Source organism: Pituophis catenifer, unplaced genomic scaffold, assembly GCF_029215685.1.
Source record: "Pituophis catenifer annectens isolate HBS135680 unplaced genomic scaffold, rPitCat1.0.hap2 SCAF_2, whole genome shotgun sequence".
NCBI classification, from domain to species: domain Eukaryota; kingdom Metazoa; phylum Chordata; class Lepidosauria; order Squamata; family Colubridae; genus Pituophis; species Pituophis catenifer.
In genome coordinates this window covers 196,038,219-196,055,423 of record NW_027256882.1, presented here as the reverse complement: position 1 = coordinate 196,055,423, position 17,205 = coordinate 196,038,219, and the positions used below count along the sequence as shown (strand labels likewise).

The following is a 17,205-nucleotide window of genomic DNA, read 5'->3' as shown; positions in this document are numbered from 1 at the left end:
CCACAAAAGCTACTTGGAGATTTGGAGAAATATGTCTGAGATGGTATTAAAGGCTGCAGTGGGTAATGGAAACAGGTAAAAATATCTGTTCTTTTAGCCAAAACTTCAGCTGGTTCTTGATCGCTTCCATGAATAGATTTTTTTTTAATTTTTTCAAAGTTGGAGGAAAGTTGTTCAGCAGCCCCTCTTATCAGGCAGTTATCTTGTCCTGATGCAACTTTTCTGAAGAAAGAGGTTTTCTTTTTTTTACCATTGATGTTAATAGCATACTATACTCAATCTAGTGTTCTTGAGATGTTTTAGAGACTGATAATCTGATACTTCGGTTATGTTGTTTTACGTTGGTCAAGTTGAATTTGTACACACCATGCCCTTAACTAAAGTACAGTCCACAATCTATAGAGTATGGTCATTTTCTAGCAGTTGAATTCCAATTCAAATGGCCAGCCAGTTCAGTCTACAAATTTATTTACTGCTCTACATTTTTCCTCTGTTTTTTATTTTCTAGATGAATGTATTATCACCTGATGTCTCCTGAGTATACTTATGGGATCAGTTTACACAGAGGAATTGCTCTTTAATGTACCTCTTGTTTCTCAGTGGTCCTGTCAGAAATCTATTTTAATCTGTCAGTAGTCTTGGTATTTAAACTGAGGTGTTGTAACAGATGGTTATTCTGTTAGATTTATATTCTGTCTTTCCTCCATTGGGAAGGGTAAGTTGGGCTGAATGACTGTCCCAAAGTCATGCAGTGAGAGCTCTCTTTATTTAGGGTAGATTCAAGCCTATTACAATCCATATTGTCTCTACCACACTGGATGTTGTAAATCAGGGTTGTCAAACTCATGGCCCATGGGCCAGATGCATCATGCACTGGCCATCCCCACCCCCATTTTAGCGAAGGGGAAAGTTGCGATATGTCATGTGACAACAATGTGTCGTCATGAGTTTGACACCCCTGTTGTATATTATTTGCATGGCTTACTTGATCACACCTGTTGAGGGTCATGTATTTTTCATTTCTTGTCACTTGCCCTAATATCCTACTTCCATCTGCTTCAGATTGAAAAGTTACATTCTGTTATTTTCAAAATTATTTTTCTACATATTTAGGTTTCTTTATCATGGTATATAGCAGTGGTGGCGAACGTTTTAGAGACCAAGTGCCAAACTGCAACCCAAAACCCACTTATTTATTGCAAAGTGCCAACACGGTAATTTAACCTGAATAATGAGATTTTACTAATTAAAATAATGATAAACAAGTAGAGTTCAACTAATTGTTCTAAGAAAAACATGATAAATGCACTTTTATGCCTTTCATTTTTTTTCTGCTTTTGAAATATTACATTTAGCATTAAAACAATAAAAAAAACCTTTTGTAATATCATTTTTCTCTTTCCCCCCTGTCTTTCTCTCTCTCTCTCTTTCCCTCCCTCCCTCCCTCCCTCCCTCCCTCTCTCTCTCTGTGTGTGTCTCATCCATCCATGCTCTCCTGTCCAGCTTCACATGTCATGTGAATCCAACCACTTGGGCTGTGGAGGGGAAGTGGATGCTGGCAGGCGAAGCCCAGCGTTAGAGATCCACACAAAATAAGGCAACTCCAACCTGGATCTTGTCGGGGAGATCCCCCCCCTTCCTTCTCCCTCTCTCCCCCCGTGGGGGGGGCAGCCTGAGCACTGCTCCCTCCTCGGAGGCAACCAGCAAGCAAACAAACATGGTGCTTTGGCTGGGAGGCAGCGGCATGGAGCCCCACCCTCTGGCCAGCGAGAGTGGAGCAGGCAGGGCACGCTCCTTCCCCTCTGCTGCTATGGTGCTGGAGCTGGCCGGGAGGGACACACGAGCCGAACGTTTGGAGCCACACTCAGTGGAGTTTGCAAGTGGGCTTGGTGGGGCCACTTAGCAGGGAGACCCTGGCCCGTTTGGTTGCTTCAGCATGGGGTGGGAATGCAGAAGGCAGAGGAAATCCATGGCTCTCGGCGTTTAGCCGAGAAGACCCCTTTGGGGTGACTTTTTCTGCTTTTGAAACATTACATTTAGCAACAATAAAAAAGAAAAACTTTTCTAATATAATTTCTCCTTCCCCCCCTCTCTTTCCCTCCCTCCCCCCCCCTCTCTCTTTTTCCCGTCTCTGTTTCTCTTTCTCTCCCTCCCTGTCTGCTTCCCTCTGTTTCTGTCCCCCCTCCATGGGAAGATACCCCTGAACTGGTACTGGGTGGTGGGAATGACGTCCAAAGGCCGACTAACCCAGGAGCAGCATGCCCATGCTCAGCTGGCTGGCGGGGAGGCGGGGCATCCCAACACAGGCAGCCAGTTCTGCAGGAAAAGAAACTCCTTTCTTTTTCCGAGGCCGATGCAGGGTTGCATTGTGGCTCCACGTCCTAATAGGCTTCAGGAGGAAGGACGGGACCCCATCTCCCCCATTGTGAAGCGCACAAGTGAAAACATTCACTCAATGAATTTCAACTTTGTGAGATCTTTTTCTTTTGCGAGAAGTTGGAATTGATTGAGTGAAACGCGATGGAGAAACGCGATTGGAGCTGGGCTGGGGTGACTTTGTGTATACCCACAGAGAGGGCTCTGTGTGCCACATTTGGCACGCGCGGGTGATCACGGGAGCGACATGGCGCTCCCATATAACACCTCTCCCGGGCGAGCTGCACTGGCTCCCGGTGGTCTTCCGAGTGCGCTTCAAGGTGTTGGTTCTCACCTTTAAAGTGCTCCATGGCTTAGGGCCAGAGTATTTACGAGACCGCCTGCTGCTACAGATAACCTCCCACTGGCCAATACGCTCTCACAGAGAGGGCCTCCTCAGGGTGCTGTCGGTCAAGCAATGTCAGCTGGCGGCCCCCAGGGGGAGAGCCTTCTCTGGGGGAGCACCCGCCCTCTGGAACGAGCTACCTCCCGGAATACGGCTGATTCCGGATCTCCGCACTTTCCGTAAGGCCCTGAAGACGTTTTTGTTTCAGCAAGCCGGCCTGGCCTGAATAGGTTTTATGGGTTAGTTTTTTAATTGTATTGCTAGGGGTTTTAAATTGGGGCGTCCGTTTAATTTAATTTATTTTTAATTATTTTAACTTTTATATTGTATGTTATTTTAATTCTCAGCTGTTCACCACCCAAATATATATATATTTGCCACCATGGGATATAGAATTGGAAGAAACAGTCTAATTCAGTGATGGCTAACATTTTTCGGACTGAGTGTCCAAAACGCATGTGCATGCCCGAACCCCCAAAATGCAATGCATGTGCGGCCCTTGTGCATGCGAGTGTGCCCCCCATGCGCCCCGCCCCTGCACATGCATAGCAGAGACTCGAACTGCCAGCTGGCTGGTGGGAGGCGCGCATGCATGTGCAGCAGAGCTGAACTGGGATGAAGGCTTGTGTGCCATCAGAGAGGGCACTGCGTGCCATAGGTTCACCATCATGGGTCTAGTTAATAGATGGTGTCGAATCTCATCCTCTGCAGAAATTTACCATATTTTTCGGAGTATAAGACACACCGGAGTATAAGACGCACCTTAGTTTTTGGGGAGGAAAATAAGAAAAAAGCTGATTGGTGGGTGGATGGACTTCCTAGAATACCCCCAATCAGCTGTTCCCAGAGGTGAATTTTAGCAACAGGTTCGTTGGTTGTGAACTCTGTGCCTTGCTTTTTTTTCTGCCTCTGAAAGCCTCTGAAACAGCTTCAGAAAAAAAGCCTCTGAAAATTTGTTTCAGAGGCTTTTTTTCTGAAGTTCTGTTTCGGAGGCTTTTTTTCTGAAGCTCTGTTTGGAGGCTTTTTTTTTTCTGAAGCTCTGTTTGGAGGCTTTTTTTCTGAAGCTTCATTTCTGAGACTTTTTTCAGCCTCTGAAACCTCCGTTTGAGAGGCTAGGTGGGGCTACATTCAGAGTATAAGACACACACAGATTTTCACCCTCTATTTTGGGGGGAAAGGTGCATCTTATACTCCGAAAAATACGGTAAATCAGGCTCATCCAGTCTTTACTTGAACACTTCCAGTAAAAGATAGTTTCAGATTGCTCTTTCTGAATAGTTGATTGGAGTATCAGCCGTCTTTTACTATTTTTTTCCCCTAACAGTCAAGTGTTCCTCTAAAATGATTGATTTGTTTCAGGTCCCACATCTTGGGACAATAGCGAACAGGTTTTGGTTTTCTTCTATATAGCATCCCTTCAGGTATTTGAAGAATGGAGAGAGGCAAAGGTTGCATGCTACCTTACAACTTTTAAGATTTTTATTTGTTACAAGGACTAAAAGGCTTATATATGTGGCACATCAATTCACAAAAGTGGAGGGGTGAGTTAACCCAGAGCAAAAGCCTATTATAAGGAAAGATGTGTGCTACAATAAAGCACTTTGTAGTTACCTTTTATGCTATGGTGTTTCCAGTCCTTGGAAAACATAGAATCCCCACATTCTCCTTCATTAAATGTAATTCTTTTATTTTCTCTTGACCTGTCAAAATTGTTTTATTTTGCTTTATTTTCTGGGGTTTGGCTCCAGATGAGATGTTTGCCCTTTCTACTTCATTTCAGTTTTTCTGAAATCATTTCTGCAGTTCTAACTAACCTACTGTCTTGATTTCTTCTCTTTGTAAATTCTGTATGTATCTTTTTAAATTTGTTTTATTTATAGTACCAGACACATCAGTGTATCTCCCCCCCCCCCCCATTTTTCATAGCAGCCACATTGGCTTTTTCAGTATTCTATTTTTCTCTTCTGGGAATTATTTGTTATTCTGCTTCTAGTACCTCCTTTTATAGGAACTCCAGTCCATCTTGTGCTTCTTTTCCCATTAACTTTTTCTTGGGCAGAATGTTCCTTAGTATTACTCTATATTTACTTAAATCTGCTTTTCTAAAGCTGAACATAGGATTTTGCTTATATCCAGTCTAATTTAAAGTCAAAAGCTCAGGCATTACATAATCAGTTTTCCCAACATTTCTGATTTTTCCAATTCATTGATCTACCATCTTCCATTAGCTAGTCAATGATAACTGTTCTGAGCCTTCTACCACCCTTTGGAGAATAAAGTTATCAGCAAGAAAGGTCAGGAAGAATGATGGAAGTGCTTTTTTAAAATTGTCTTACAGGCCTCAGTTACTTCACTATTGCTCTTCTGAGCTCCAGACTCTTGTTTGTGTTGATTAGAGGAAACATCTGGAGTTGTTTTGTGCTATATTGAAGGCTGGAATGATGGGAAGGGAAGGGGAGGAAAAAAGAAAGAAGGGAAGGAAAGGAAAGGAAAGGGAGAAAGAAGGAAAGTTTTCCTCTTCCTTGCCTATTCTGAAGTGGTTAGCACTACATGTTAATGTTGCCTTGAATTAGTTATTTATCCAGATAATTACGTTCAATCAGAAATCAGAAAGTGTTGAATGGTGTTTATGAAATTAGTTTTATTACTTTTCTATGGTGTGCGAAGCAGATTTCTAGTTCTAATTAGGGACATTATATTACAAACATCTGTGATCTTGTTGCTTTAGAGGCTTTGTAAAAAGAAAAAAAAATCCCATCCCTGCTACTTGATAAAATTCTCGACTTAGAGGATTTTGTAGCTCTTCTCCTAATCCTAATTGTGTCTGCAAAAGATAAGGCCCAATTGAGATCCCAAAGTCCAGAAACCTGTGATATAGAATTCCTTTTCTGAAATTATAATTTATTCATTTGTGCTTAAATATTTATAACTATAATTGAAAGATTTGTCAGTTCATTTACTCAATTAACATATAGCCTTACGTTTTAGGGAACTGTATATAAACTGAAATTGATCATTATTGCTTTCAGTGTTGTGTCATGGGCTTGCTAAATCTTTATGGATTCCACATTTACTATGTGCCACATTTACTATGAGAATGATTAATAATCAAGTCATAGTATAGCTTTTTTTCCAAGAGGCGAAATCCTTAAAGACGAGACCGCTCAAAAACATTAAATGGAAGAAATACTGAAAATTGCAGCTTCTTGTGAAAGATTTTTGAAGTCAAGTTTCTGTGGCATTGCTTGGCATGGCAGCTCTATAATTTTGTACAGGCTGAGAGGAAGAACTTGCATGGAAAACCCAGTGTTATCGTGATCCTGATACCTTGAGTTTTTATACAGCATGCTGGTTATGGAAGCTATTTTAGTCTTGGTGCCAGAAGCACAATACTGTAGTTGCCGAATAGGCAAAAGGCGTCCTCAGAGGATAATAGCCGAGTAGGACTATTGCGTCTTGAATTGCAGAGAAGAGAGAAGTTTATATTAGCCACAAATACCATAAACCAGGCACAGAGACTGTCTTGACTTGATTGCCCTGTAATTGAGTTTGTTTAGGGACCTTCTCCCTAGTCTTTCTGTAGGATAATCCAGAGAAATAAAGCCTGGTATTCTGGAGAAACCTGGCAAAAACAAGAAAGAGAAACCTCAAGAAAAATATTGGCTACCATAAAATAGCAGCATTTAAACTAAGTTCATGTTATTCAGTACTAAGTGCTTAGAATTTTATTCTTCAGATTTTATTCTTTATTGTTTTGAAAACAATGACAGAAAAACAGAAAATAGTGAAACCCCAAAATAAAAATACATGGACAAAGAAAAAAAACATACATAGATTTTTTTTTAAAAAAAGGTAAAAAAATACAAAGAAAAAAGAACATTATATTACTTCTAGCCTTTGGTAACTCCACCCACCCCGTTTTGTCCAGCAAAAGTATTTTGCTATACAGGATGAAAAGCTGCAATTTGAGTTAAGTATTTTGATAATACATACTCAGCTGGCATTGTTATTTGTAATTATTGTATGTCAATGTAAAGATTTGGTTTAACTTGGAATATGCTTATGTTCTTTAATTACTGTTTCTTATTACAGTCTACCCCATTACATTTGGCTGCAGGATATAACAGAGTTCGTATAGTCCAGCTTTTACTTCAGCATGGTGCTGATGTCCATGCAAAAGATAAAGGGTATGTAAAATTGTATAATTTGGTTTTGATAGTGCTAATATGATGGTAGAGGAGTATGGGTGAAAGCATCTTTTCAGAATGACATTCACAGAATAGGTACTATTTTGAGGCCAGGCAAAACTCTTCCCTCCCCCCTAAATCATTTAAACCTGGTTGCTTTTGTTTAAATTTTGTGTATATTTGTAATTTCTGTTTCCTTCATTATTCTCTGATATTGTTTTGATTTCCATCTTAGCATATTTTGTTGCAGTGTATATTTGCATGAGTAATATTCTGTGAGCCATTCAGACGAATCTAGCATGATTATCAGTAAATATAAGATTGTGATTTGGTTGATTTGAAAGTTTGAACTTTTTCCAAGAAGCAAATCATGTTTCGCTTTTAGATGGAATATCACTATTCTAACTTGTTTGAAACTGGTTCATGGAAGTTGGCTTATTTTACTCATGGTTTTTTATGTCTGAAATTTTGAGTGGAATAAAAATATAAAAACTGTGAAATAGTCCTTTAAAATATTTGTAAAACATGTCCTTTAATGAAATGTAACTGTGTACACGCAGCAGTTAGACAAACAATAAGCCCAAAAATAGAGAAAAACAAAAGAATCCCCAGAAAGATACCACTCCTACACTTATACAAGCCGGAAACATTAGAACTGTGCAAAGCTTTAAAAATAAACAATTTGCCAAATACATTAGCCCAAGCAAAATATTAAAGCAGATAAAATATATGGTGCAATGTAGTGAAGAATTATTTTTCTGAATAGTTAAACAATGTTTTTTTTCCCCTTTGTTATAGTGGACTTGTGCCGCTACACAATGCTTGTTCCTATGGACATTATGAAGTTACAGAATTGCTGTTGAAGGTGGATAAGTTAATAATTATGTAATTATATAAAGACTGTCATTAACGTGAAGGGTTTTATTCTGTTTACAAATTGTACATTGTATTGCATGTGAGATAATTTGTATGCCTTTGTGATGTTGATAAAGAAAATATTTTTGAGCTCCCTGTTCCGTATTAAAAAGGCCACTTCTTATTTGAAATAATTCATCATTAAAAGAAAACTAAAAGTTGTCGCCAATTTTGTTAAATTATTATTTTTTTTTAAAAAAAAAAGCACCTCCTTTTACTCTGGTTTAATTTTAATAAGTCAAAAATGATTACATTCCTATTCTATTTTTCTCATCTAGATTGTAGGACAGATTTATTTATTTAGAAAATTTACAGGGCTGCCTAACCTAAGTGAATAACTACTAAAAATAAGAATGAAATTAAATAGCCTGTAGTACAGTGGACTAAAGCACTGTTATTAACAGATTAACATCTGCTGCTTGCAATTACTGCAAGTTCAAATCTCACCAGGCTCAAGGTTGACTCAGCCTTCCATCCTTTCAAAGGTAGGTGAAATGAGGACCCAGATTGTGGGGGCAATAAGCTGACTTTGTATAAATATACAAAAGTATGAAGGCTATTGCTTAACCCATTGTAAGCTGCCCTGAGTCTCCGGAGAAGGGCGGCATATAAATTAAAGCCCCCCCCCCCCAAAAAAAAAAAAGAATATAAAGAGCCAAGGTATTTTGCAAGTAACTCATAGCCCCTGAAACACACATTGTGGATTTCTTTAGCAGTCATAACCCCTGAAAGGGAAGCCAGACTTTGATGGACTTTTGCTTTGGTATGACCTAAGCATAATTCATAAAATCATCTGCTACAATGTCCTACCTGTCAATGACTACTTCAGCTTCAACCACAACAATACACGAGCACACAATAGATACAAACTTAAAGTGAACCGCTCCAAACTCGATTGCAGAAAATATGACTTCAGTAACAGAGTTGTTAATGCCTGGAATGCACTACCAGACTCTGTGGTCTCATCCCCAAACCCCCAAAACTTTAACCTAAGACTCTCTACTGTTGACCTCACCACATTCATAAGAGGTCTGTAAGGGGCGTGCATAAGAGCACCAGCGGGCCTACCATCCCTGTCCTGATATTCCCTTTAATTGTATTCATTTTATGTATTCAATTCATGCTTATACTTATATATATTATCTAATATGTACTCGACAAAATAAAATAAATAAAATAAAAATAAAAATAACCCAGCAAGTCAGGGCCATCCAGTTTTTGGGGAGGAGTGGAGAAGAAGTCAGAGGGGCTGTTTCATTGGGCAGGCATCATGACAGCAAAGGGATGTCTCCTGAATCCCACAAGATGGCACTGTTTCATAGAACAGGCACTACCATACTTGCCCCAAGCCAGTCATCAGGTTTGTGTTATTTCAAGTTGAGAAATAAACAAAAGACTCTCAAGTGCTATTATATCAAGATTTATTGTAATTGGTCTGTTATACCAATTAATATTTGCAAACATATCTCATGTGTTAATCTCGCTCTTTCGATATCAAGCAGAATACATTTGTTCAGATAATGAAATGAAATGATTAAATTTCTTCATATATGTTAGCTAGAAATTCTAATATGATTTCCATCACGTAAGACAGATAATCCAACCTAGTGTATTTAAAACTAAAAAAATAATTATAACCTTGGCGCAACATAAAATGCCCATTGTCTTTTCCTCCTGTTACATTTGTTCCTTAGCATGGAGCCTGTGTTAATGCAATGGATCTCTGGCAGTTTACCCCATTACATGAAGCCGCTTCCAAGAATCGTGTGGAAGTTTGTTCTCTGTTACTCAGCCATGGTGCTGATCCAACATTAGTCAACTGTCATGGCAAGAGTGCTGTTGATATGGCACCGACACCTGAGCTCAAAGAGAGGCTCACCTGTAAGTATGACTATGTGCAAGGTGTTATCATTCTCAGCAAGACCACAGAATTCATTCTTTTCTACAGTATTGAAAACAATATTCTGTTCTTTTAAAGGAAGACTAATCTGGTATCTCGCCATCAGTTGATGAATTTTTGGTAACATTTGAGAAATTTAAAGGATTTATGCCTATGCATTTTACTTTATTTAATCTTACTTATTAATCTAAATTTATTTATGTGGCCACCCATCTCAGTACTATGACTCCAGGAGGCTACCAAAAAATTAAAAAATACACTGTAAGAAAAAATAGATATCAGGACCAACTAAAGCATAGAGTGGCTACCAAAGATACCACATACCAGCAGTATTGGCTCAGTTGCTTTCTCAACTCCTATGCTCAAAAAAACAGCCTGGTTTTCAAGACTTTCCTAAAAGTGAGCATGGTCGGGACCAACCTAACCTTGTCTTTTACAGAGGTAATGTTTTAATTTATACCATAATTCCCGATCACCATCACTTCCTCATTATTGGGAGCTTACAAAAAAGTTTTATTTTGTAAATAAAACTTACAAAATAAATGCCTAGGAACTTTGTGGAATTTAAGACGTTTTTGGTCCAGCTGACCATTGCTCAATCACTGCTAAAAGGAAGCCTATCAGTACGAGTGTTAGCAGTGTTCTGCCTAATGTTTTCAGAAGTGCTATTATCTCAGGTACTGGAGCTAATATTTATAGATATCAAAACTAGTAATCATTGAAAACATTAATTTTCCATGAATTTGTCCTTCCATACTTTTCTAGCTAACTCATTTAGGTATTGCTATGTATCTGTGTGACAATTTTTATAATTTCATAAAGCACCGAGTCAGTTGGTGATCCATTTTCATTGTAGTTTTTCTCCATTCAGTACATAATTGTGTATATTGATGTTATGGCCTCTATATCTTGTTTACAATTTACATCTTTTCTGGCCTAAAAACTCCCAAATGAAAAATTTGTTGATAGGATAGGTCCACTATCTCTTTGATTATCTGCTTCCTTTCCATATACTACACCAGGGGTGTCAAACTCAAGGCCCGTGGTCCAGATTTGGCCCACGGTGCGCTTATCAGATGTACGTAATGCTTGTGAAAGACAGAAAAAATAGCACTTTTCTATTTCCAGGCCACAGGGCCAGCCTGGAAATAGCAAAGGACCGGCCCGTGGTGCCTCTGGCAGACAAAATGGGGCACGGGGGGCAGTGTGTGCCCCCCCATGCCCCATTTTGGCTAGCAGGGTGCTGCAGGAGACATCTGTCTCATCTCTTCCCTCCTCCCCTCATTGGCCTGCGGAGGAGAACTACAATGCTGATCCAGCCCTTAAAGAAATCCAGTTTGACACCCCTGTACTACACCCTCTCATTTAGCAATCATATTCCAATGACTTGGGCATTAAGAAAAATGATCACTAAGTGATTGAGAGAGAGAGAGAAACACAGTGAAGATCACTAGTTGCTGCTGTTTCATTCAGATAAAGTTATCTTGTATAATATCTGTTTCTCCCCTTTGGTCAGAAAATGATTTTTAATATCATTTATTACTATATTTTTATATTTGCAAATGGTTGCTAATCAAGTAGCCACTAAATGAGGAATGGCTGTATTTAACACTGTGAAAGCTGTTTTTGAAATGTGTCAGCTTGAATTATATATATATATATAATATTTTAAATGTGACTATGGAATAGAAAGACATATTTGTAGTTTTTATTTTCATTCTTTTCCTAATGAATCCCCAATGTGGGATTTGTCTTTTTCATAGTTTAGCACACTGAATTTTAATTGAGTTGTTTACTGTTTACTACAGTCTCAAGATTCTTTTTTAGATTAGAGATTCAATCTAACCTCAGTCAGGTTATATGTGAAGATGTTATATTTTTTCTTTCTTTTTGGCATTTGCATACCCTGAGCCACATTTGCAATTTTAGTCGCTCCTTTTCTGTTTTAAAATTGTTTGCCATCCATTTTTGTTTTGACTACCTTATTTATTTGAAGTTGTCAAAAGAATTGAAATAACCTTCAGAGACTATCAGAGAAACTGTATCTGCAGTAATGTTATTTTGCACTGAAAACTATTTTGATTAAAAACTGCCTTTACTTCTTAAATCATGGATGTTTTTCTGTCTTTCACAAGAATTATTTGAGATAATATATTGGGACAGTCCACTAGAGATTTTTTTCCCTTCTACATTATTTTTCTGCACCACTGTTATAAATCTGGTTTTACAACAGATATTTATCACCCATAACTATGTCTTTTTCCCTTCTGCAGATGAATTCAAAGGACATTCCTTATTACAAGCAGCAAGGGAAGCTGACTTAGCCAAAGTCAAGAAAACACTTGCTTTGGAGGTCATTAATTTTAAGCAGCCACAATCTCATGAGACAGCACTGGTGAGATCATGGAGTCACTCTTCCGCTTTAGCTGTGTATACATTTAAGATTTTCTGGTACAGTCATACCAATAGTTATACATAGAGTTTCACCTCTTAGAAATTAATGCTTGACCTGCTATTGATTTAATGTCATGTTAAGAAAAAAATCTGATGGAAACATCTCTTCCATTGACCCAAAACATTTTTTTTCTTTTTTCTCTGAAATGTATTGTGCAGTCCCTTCAATATTTTATCTCTTCTGTGAAAGTAATCTGTTAAAATGTAATCACACTATAATTAAGATATTGGAATAGTGTTGAGGAAATCCAAGTCTAAGGCTACCTTTGGCTATGGAAATTCAGTGGGCAGTTTGAGACCACTCATCCTTCCTGTACAAACTTCTACTATGAGATTTTGTTATAGGATAAAATTAAGGGAGACATCCTTGTCAGGGACCTATAGTCATTTGAAGAAAAAATGGGATAAAAACATAATGTTGTTATGATTAGTGGAAGTAATGGTAGAGAAGGCTATCTCTTTATAATAGTTCTTTGATTCGGTGCATGAAAAAAGGAAGGAGCTGAAATGAATATTTTACCTCTCATTCTCTCTAAATATGGTAAATTCCGATTGAAATCTTGCTCCCTCAGATACAAAACCTAACAGATTAGCTCCTTTCCAGAAAAAATAAAAATAAAAATAAAACCAGTCTAGGTAGTAAGTATTAGACCTATTCTAATTTGTTCATAATGCCTTTGAGGACTGCTGGAAACTTGCTGACTAAATGTATGTGGGATTTTGGTGGTTGTTCTCTTGTGCTTATTCAATTTACTATCTACTATTTGAGACATGTAAGCCAGGCTGAAATCAACCAAGGATATTTAAAAAGTGACTGAGAAAGATTTGTTCACATGGCTCATGTGGTACTAATTTTTGAGGAAAGATAAGAGAGAGCTAAGAATAGGGGAGATCACGTAAATTATGCTTTACTAGATGGGTTGGACACGACTTTGCAACTACTGTAACAACAACAACAAAAGTGCCATACTCTTAAGTTAAATGAACATATTTTTATTTTGTTTATGTATTTATTTACTTAAATTTCCATGCTACCCATCTCACTAATACAGCAACTCTGGGTGGCTTACATTTTATTATATTATATATTACATTATATTATCATCTTCTCATACAATGCTGTCTCTTTTGCAGCACTGTGCTGTGTCTTCTCTTCACCCTAAACGGAAACAAGTAACTGAATTACTGCTTCGGAAAGGAGCCAATGTCAATGAAAAAAACAAGGAGTACGTTTATTCTTTGAAATTGCAATATTTGCATTTAGATGGAACAGGCAAGCTTTGAGAGCTGTTAATCTTATCTCTTTTCCAATCTAGTTTCATGACTCCATTGCATGTGGCTGCTGAACGAGCACACAATGATGTTATGGAAGTTCTTCATAAGCATGGAGCAAAGGTAAATATTGTTCTGTATTTTAAATAATGCAATGGATGGGAAGAGTGGTGTGTGATCTCTCGTGTGTGTGATAAGCACCTATGACTCCTGCTTATTCTAATAGTAACATGGATACATCTGGTCCCAGTGACCGACCCAGATTGGATCCAGTAGCAGGGATAGCTGTTTCAGGAGTGGATGCTCAGCATTTCGTCTTGTTCCTTACAGAATATGAATAGATAGTCTTTGGAAATATTATATTGTATATATTTCCTGGTCAGATTTATTTGTCATATGTGTTTCTGAAATTATCTACTATAAACTTCTAGAGACGTGGGTTTTGGGAGCGGGGGGAAAGGTATTTAATTTTATTCCATCTCTACTTGATACAGAATTAATAGAAGTCTGTTTTGACTTAAAAGAATTCGGATAAAACATTTCCTTTTATTTTTCTGTTAAATTCATTCATAATGCATTAGATTTAATAAACAAAATCCTATGATTATTTTCCTGATATTGCCATAGCAGTGTTTGATACAATAACATAGAAAGAGTACATCTTCATCATAGATTCTAATCTGCTCCCATTCCTGACATTTCTTTCCTGACATGCCTTTCTGTTCCAATCAAACAATATGCTAAGTAAATGTTAATTAAATCATTGGGATCATGTGATAGTAAGACTTTTTTTAAAAATGAGATATGTGGCTGTAATTCTCATTGTGAAGGTTGTTATCCATTTCCTTTTAGTACATTTTAAGTGAAATTCAATAAATTAATCAGTAGGATTTTCAAAGTCAAATATATGCCTAAGATCTGGTATATGTCTGCAACTCCTGCCATTCTTCATAACTTGGAAACTATGCAGAAGCTATTGCATTTATATGCCTATGTAGAGTGAAGCACCTTTAAATCTTAAGACTTGCGCAGCTCTATTAGTCAATAAATGCTTATTTATTCTGTTAGGTACTTGGGACAACATATTAGAAAAGAATATTTTTATTCAGTTAATGAGTGGATTTTTAGAGAAATGGATCAGTTTATCATATTTATTGAAGTATCCTTCAGAGGAATTAAATATCATTCCATTCATTGATTTTGAACCAAGTATAGGCTTGCTAATAATTCTTTCTAATGGAATAATTTAATTTGAGAGTTTAAGTTGTCATTAGATATATGGATGCTGTAACTGCATTTATAGTAAGCATGGGAAAAAACATTTCACAGCATCACCTATTTTATGTGCTCCTAAATTTCTTCAATCTTTTCTGGAAAGCTGACTTACTCACAAGCCATACTTCCAGTATGTTCAGATTATTATTTGAGATTATATATAAAGTTTGAGTGAGATGCATCAGCATCTAGTGATGATATCTAACCAACAAGATATTAGATAACTCAAAAGTTTTGTGATAACTCACAGTTCTACTATTAAAAGTAATGTGCTTAGCTAAGATTACAATTCTTAGATACAGTTTACTATGCATGAGAGTATGATAAAGTAAAACTGTTATCTTGGATTGTAAATGAAGGAAGAGAATGCACAATTCAGCAGTGGCCAGGATGTTTGCAGTTTGCATATAAAATAAGTATTTGTCTATCCAATATTATAGCTTCTTAGAGTTTTAACTTCAACAATGCTTTAACTGTTTGTAAGACAGGTGCACTATAATTTAGGCATGTATTATACAAGTGCTATTCTCCAGCTTTCTGTTGTAGACATTGTTTTAAGCAGGTTTTATAGGACCATAAAATACTTTGCAAGTGTATTGGATTTCTAAGCAGCTGTTTCCTTTTTCTATTTTTCTGTGGGGAAGCATTTTAGGAAAGATTCTTTGCACTTATTTAAATGGCAAAATGGTTCTGTAATTGTTCATTCAGGTTGTTAATTATAATGCGTTTCCCAAGTGAGCTTCTTGCTGATTGAATACCAAGTCTAGCCACTGAATATTTAACTGATGATAGTGAATTTTTAGTTTATAGTCTCATTAATATAAAAGATCACAAAATTGATTTACTTTGTGCTAAGTACAGATATAGCAAAATAAATTCAAATAGTCATAAAATCTAGTAATTAAAATACAAGAATATTTTTAAAATTGGAAGGATATCATATGTTTTAAAAAGCCAGGCAAATTAGAACTTTGCTTAATGCCAAAATGACAGTGCGGTCCAGTAACATGATGCCTCAACCTATGACCATAATTCTGAGCTCTATTATGGCCATAAGTCAAGGACTACCTGTAAAGGAAGTAGTCCACATGCAGACAATCTTTTTGCATCCAGACGCTGCATTGCCTGTATGCTTGCTTATTAGTGGCTATGGGAAGCAGTGAGCAAAGTTAATGTCATACAAATGGGGAAAGATGGAACTTATTGATGTATAAATATTGGTGGAAAGGAGAAATTACATTAGACCTTGAGCCCTAGTGAGGACACGCACATTTTTCATCTTAGCAGAGGTTGAGGTAACCTAATGCCAATATCACTCCCAGGAATCCCTAAACATGGAAGAGGGCTTTTACATATTAGGAAGTCTGGTTTCATTCTTTTTACACTGATAGGAACTTAAAATTGTGATGTAGGTTTCTAGTATTTTGCCATTTTTGTTTGCTTAGCTTTAATAAGGTCACATTAAATCTCTGTTGGGAGGCTTAAATATATAGGGAGAGTTGTGCATTGTTCTTTTTACCTTGCTCCTTAGGTAACAATCAGTCATTTTCTAATATCTTGTCTTCAGTATCCAAAAGAAACTTCCAGTACAACTTCTTGTCATCTATCTGAGGAGAAAATACTTGAGAATTTCTCTTTATATCCTCGTCTCTAGAAAACAAATAATTTGGAAACTGTTGTTTCCACTGCTAAAGTGATACAGATGTTGGCAGAACAGAATGCTATTCTGTATACTGACAGTTGCATTGCTGCAGAATAACATACAGATTGGCCAAGAATTTTGGGACATAAAAGTTAAACACATCTTATAGGCATCAGATGGGAGAAGACTGCTTTAAATTGTGTATGGTATCATAAGAAAACCAATGGGACATTACAGACATTTTCATTTAATGACATTTCATTTTCATTTAAGACTAATGAATGTGACCATGTTATCCCTCAATCTGTTTTGCTTCTGTTAGTTGGGAGTTTTAATTTAATATCATCTTAAGTGCTGAATTAATTTTGAATAGGCAAAATGCAGAATTAGTGTAGATATGAAGTGTCTTTTTAAAAATTAATTAAAGTTTATGTAGACGAATAGTTTTGATTGGGATATATTCAGCAAGAGGCATAAATTGGTTTTGCGCTATCATAAAATATTTTTATTTTCCACTGTCCATTTCATAGCAGTTGGACAGTGTTCAATTATTATCAGTAATATTGTAATTGAGAGCTCATATTTTGAACATTTAAATCTATAGCAAGAATAGTCCTTATTGCTAACAAGAAAAAGCAGAAATTGTTTTTGCTTTCTTTATTTGGATATATTTGGGTATATATATATTCTTCCTTGTTTTCTTCTTCGTTTCTTTCTTGCTTTTTTCCTAAATGGAAATTTAGGGGAAAAAATCATAAAAATAAACAACAATGGAGAGAATGATAGTGTCTATTGCCTT

General features: G+C 37.0%; 1 protein-coding gene across 1 annotated transcript in view; it reads left to right on the top strand.

Annotated features, from left to right (window-relative positions):
- TNKS (tankyrase) overlaps nucleotides 1–17,205 on the top strand; it is a 107,146-nt gene that overhangs the window by 56,440 nt on the left and 33,501 nt on the right. The window contains exons 6-11 of the mRNA XM_070938478.1: nucleotides 6,854–6,948; nucleotides 7,747–7,813; nucleotides 9,558–9,744; nucleotides 12,037–12,158; nucleotides 13,352–13,443; nucleotides 13,534–13,612. Coding sequence (XP_070794579.1) covers nucleotides 6,854–6,948; nucleotides 7,747–7,813; nucleotides 9,558–9,744; nucleotides 12,037–12,158; nucleotides 13,352–13,443; nucleotides 13,534–13,612 — 642 coding nt within the window. The remainder of the gene's footprint in view (nucleotides 1–6,853; nucleotides 6,949–7,746; nucleotides 7,814–9,557; nucleotides 9,745–12,036; nucleotides 12,159–13,351; nucleotides 13,444–13,533; nucleotides 13,613–17,205) is intronic.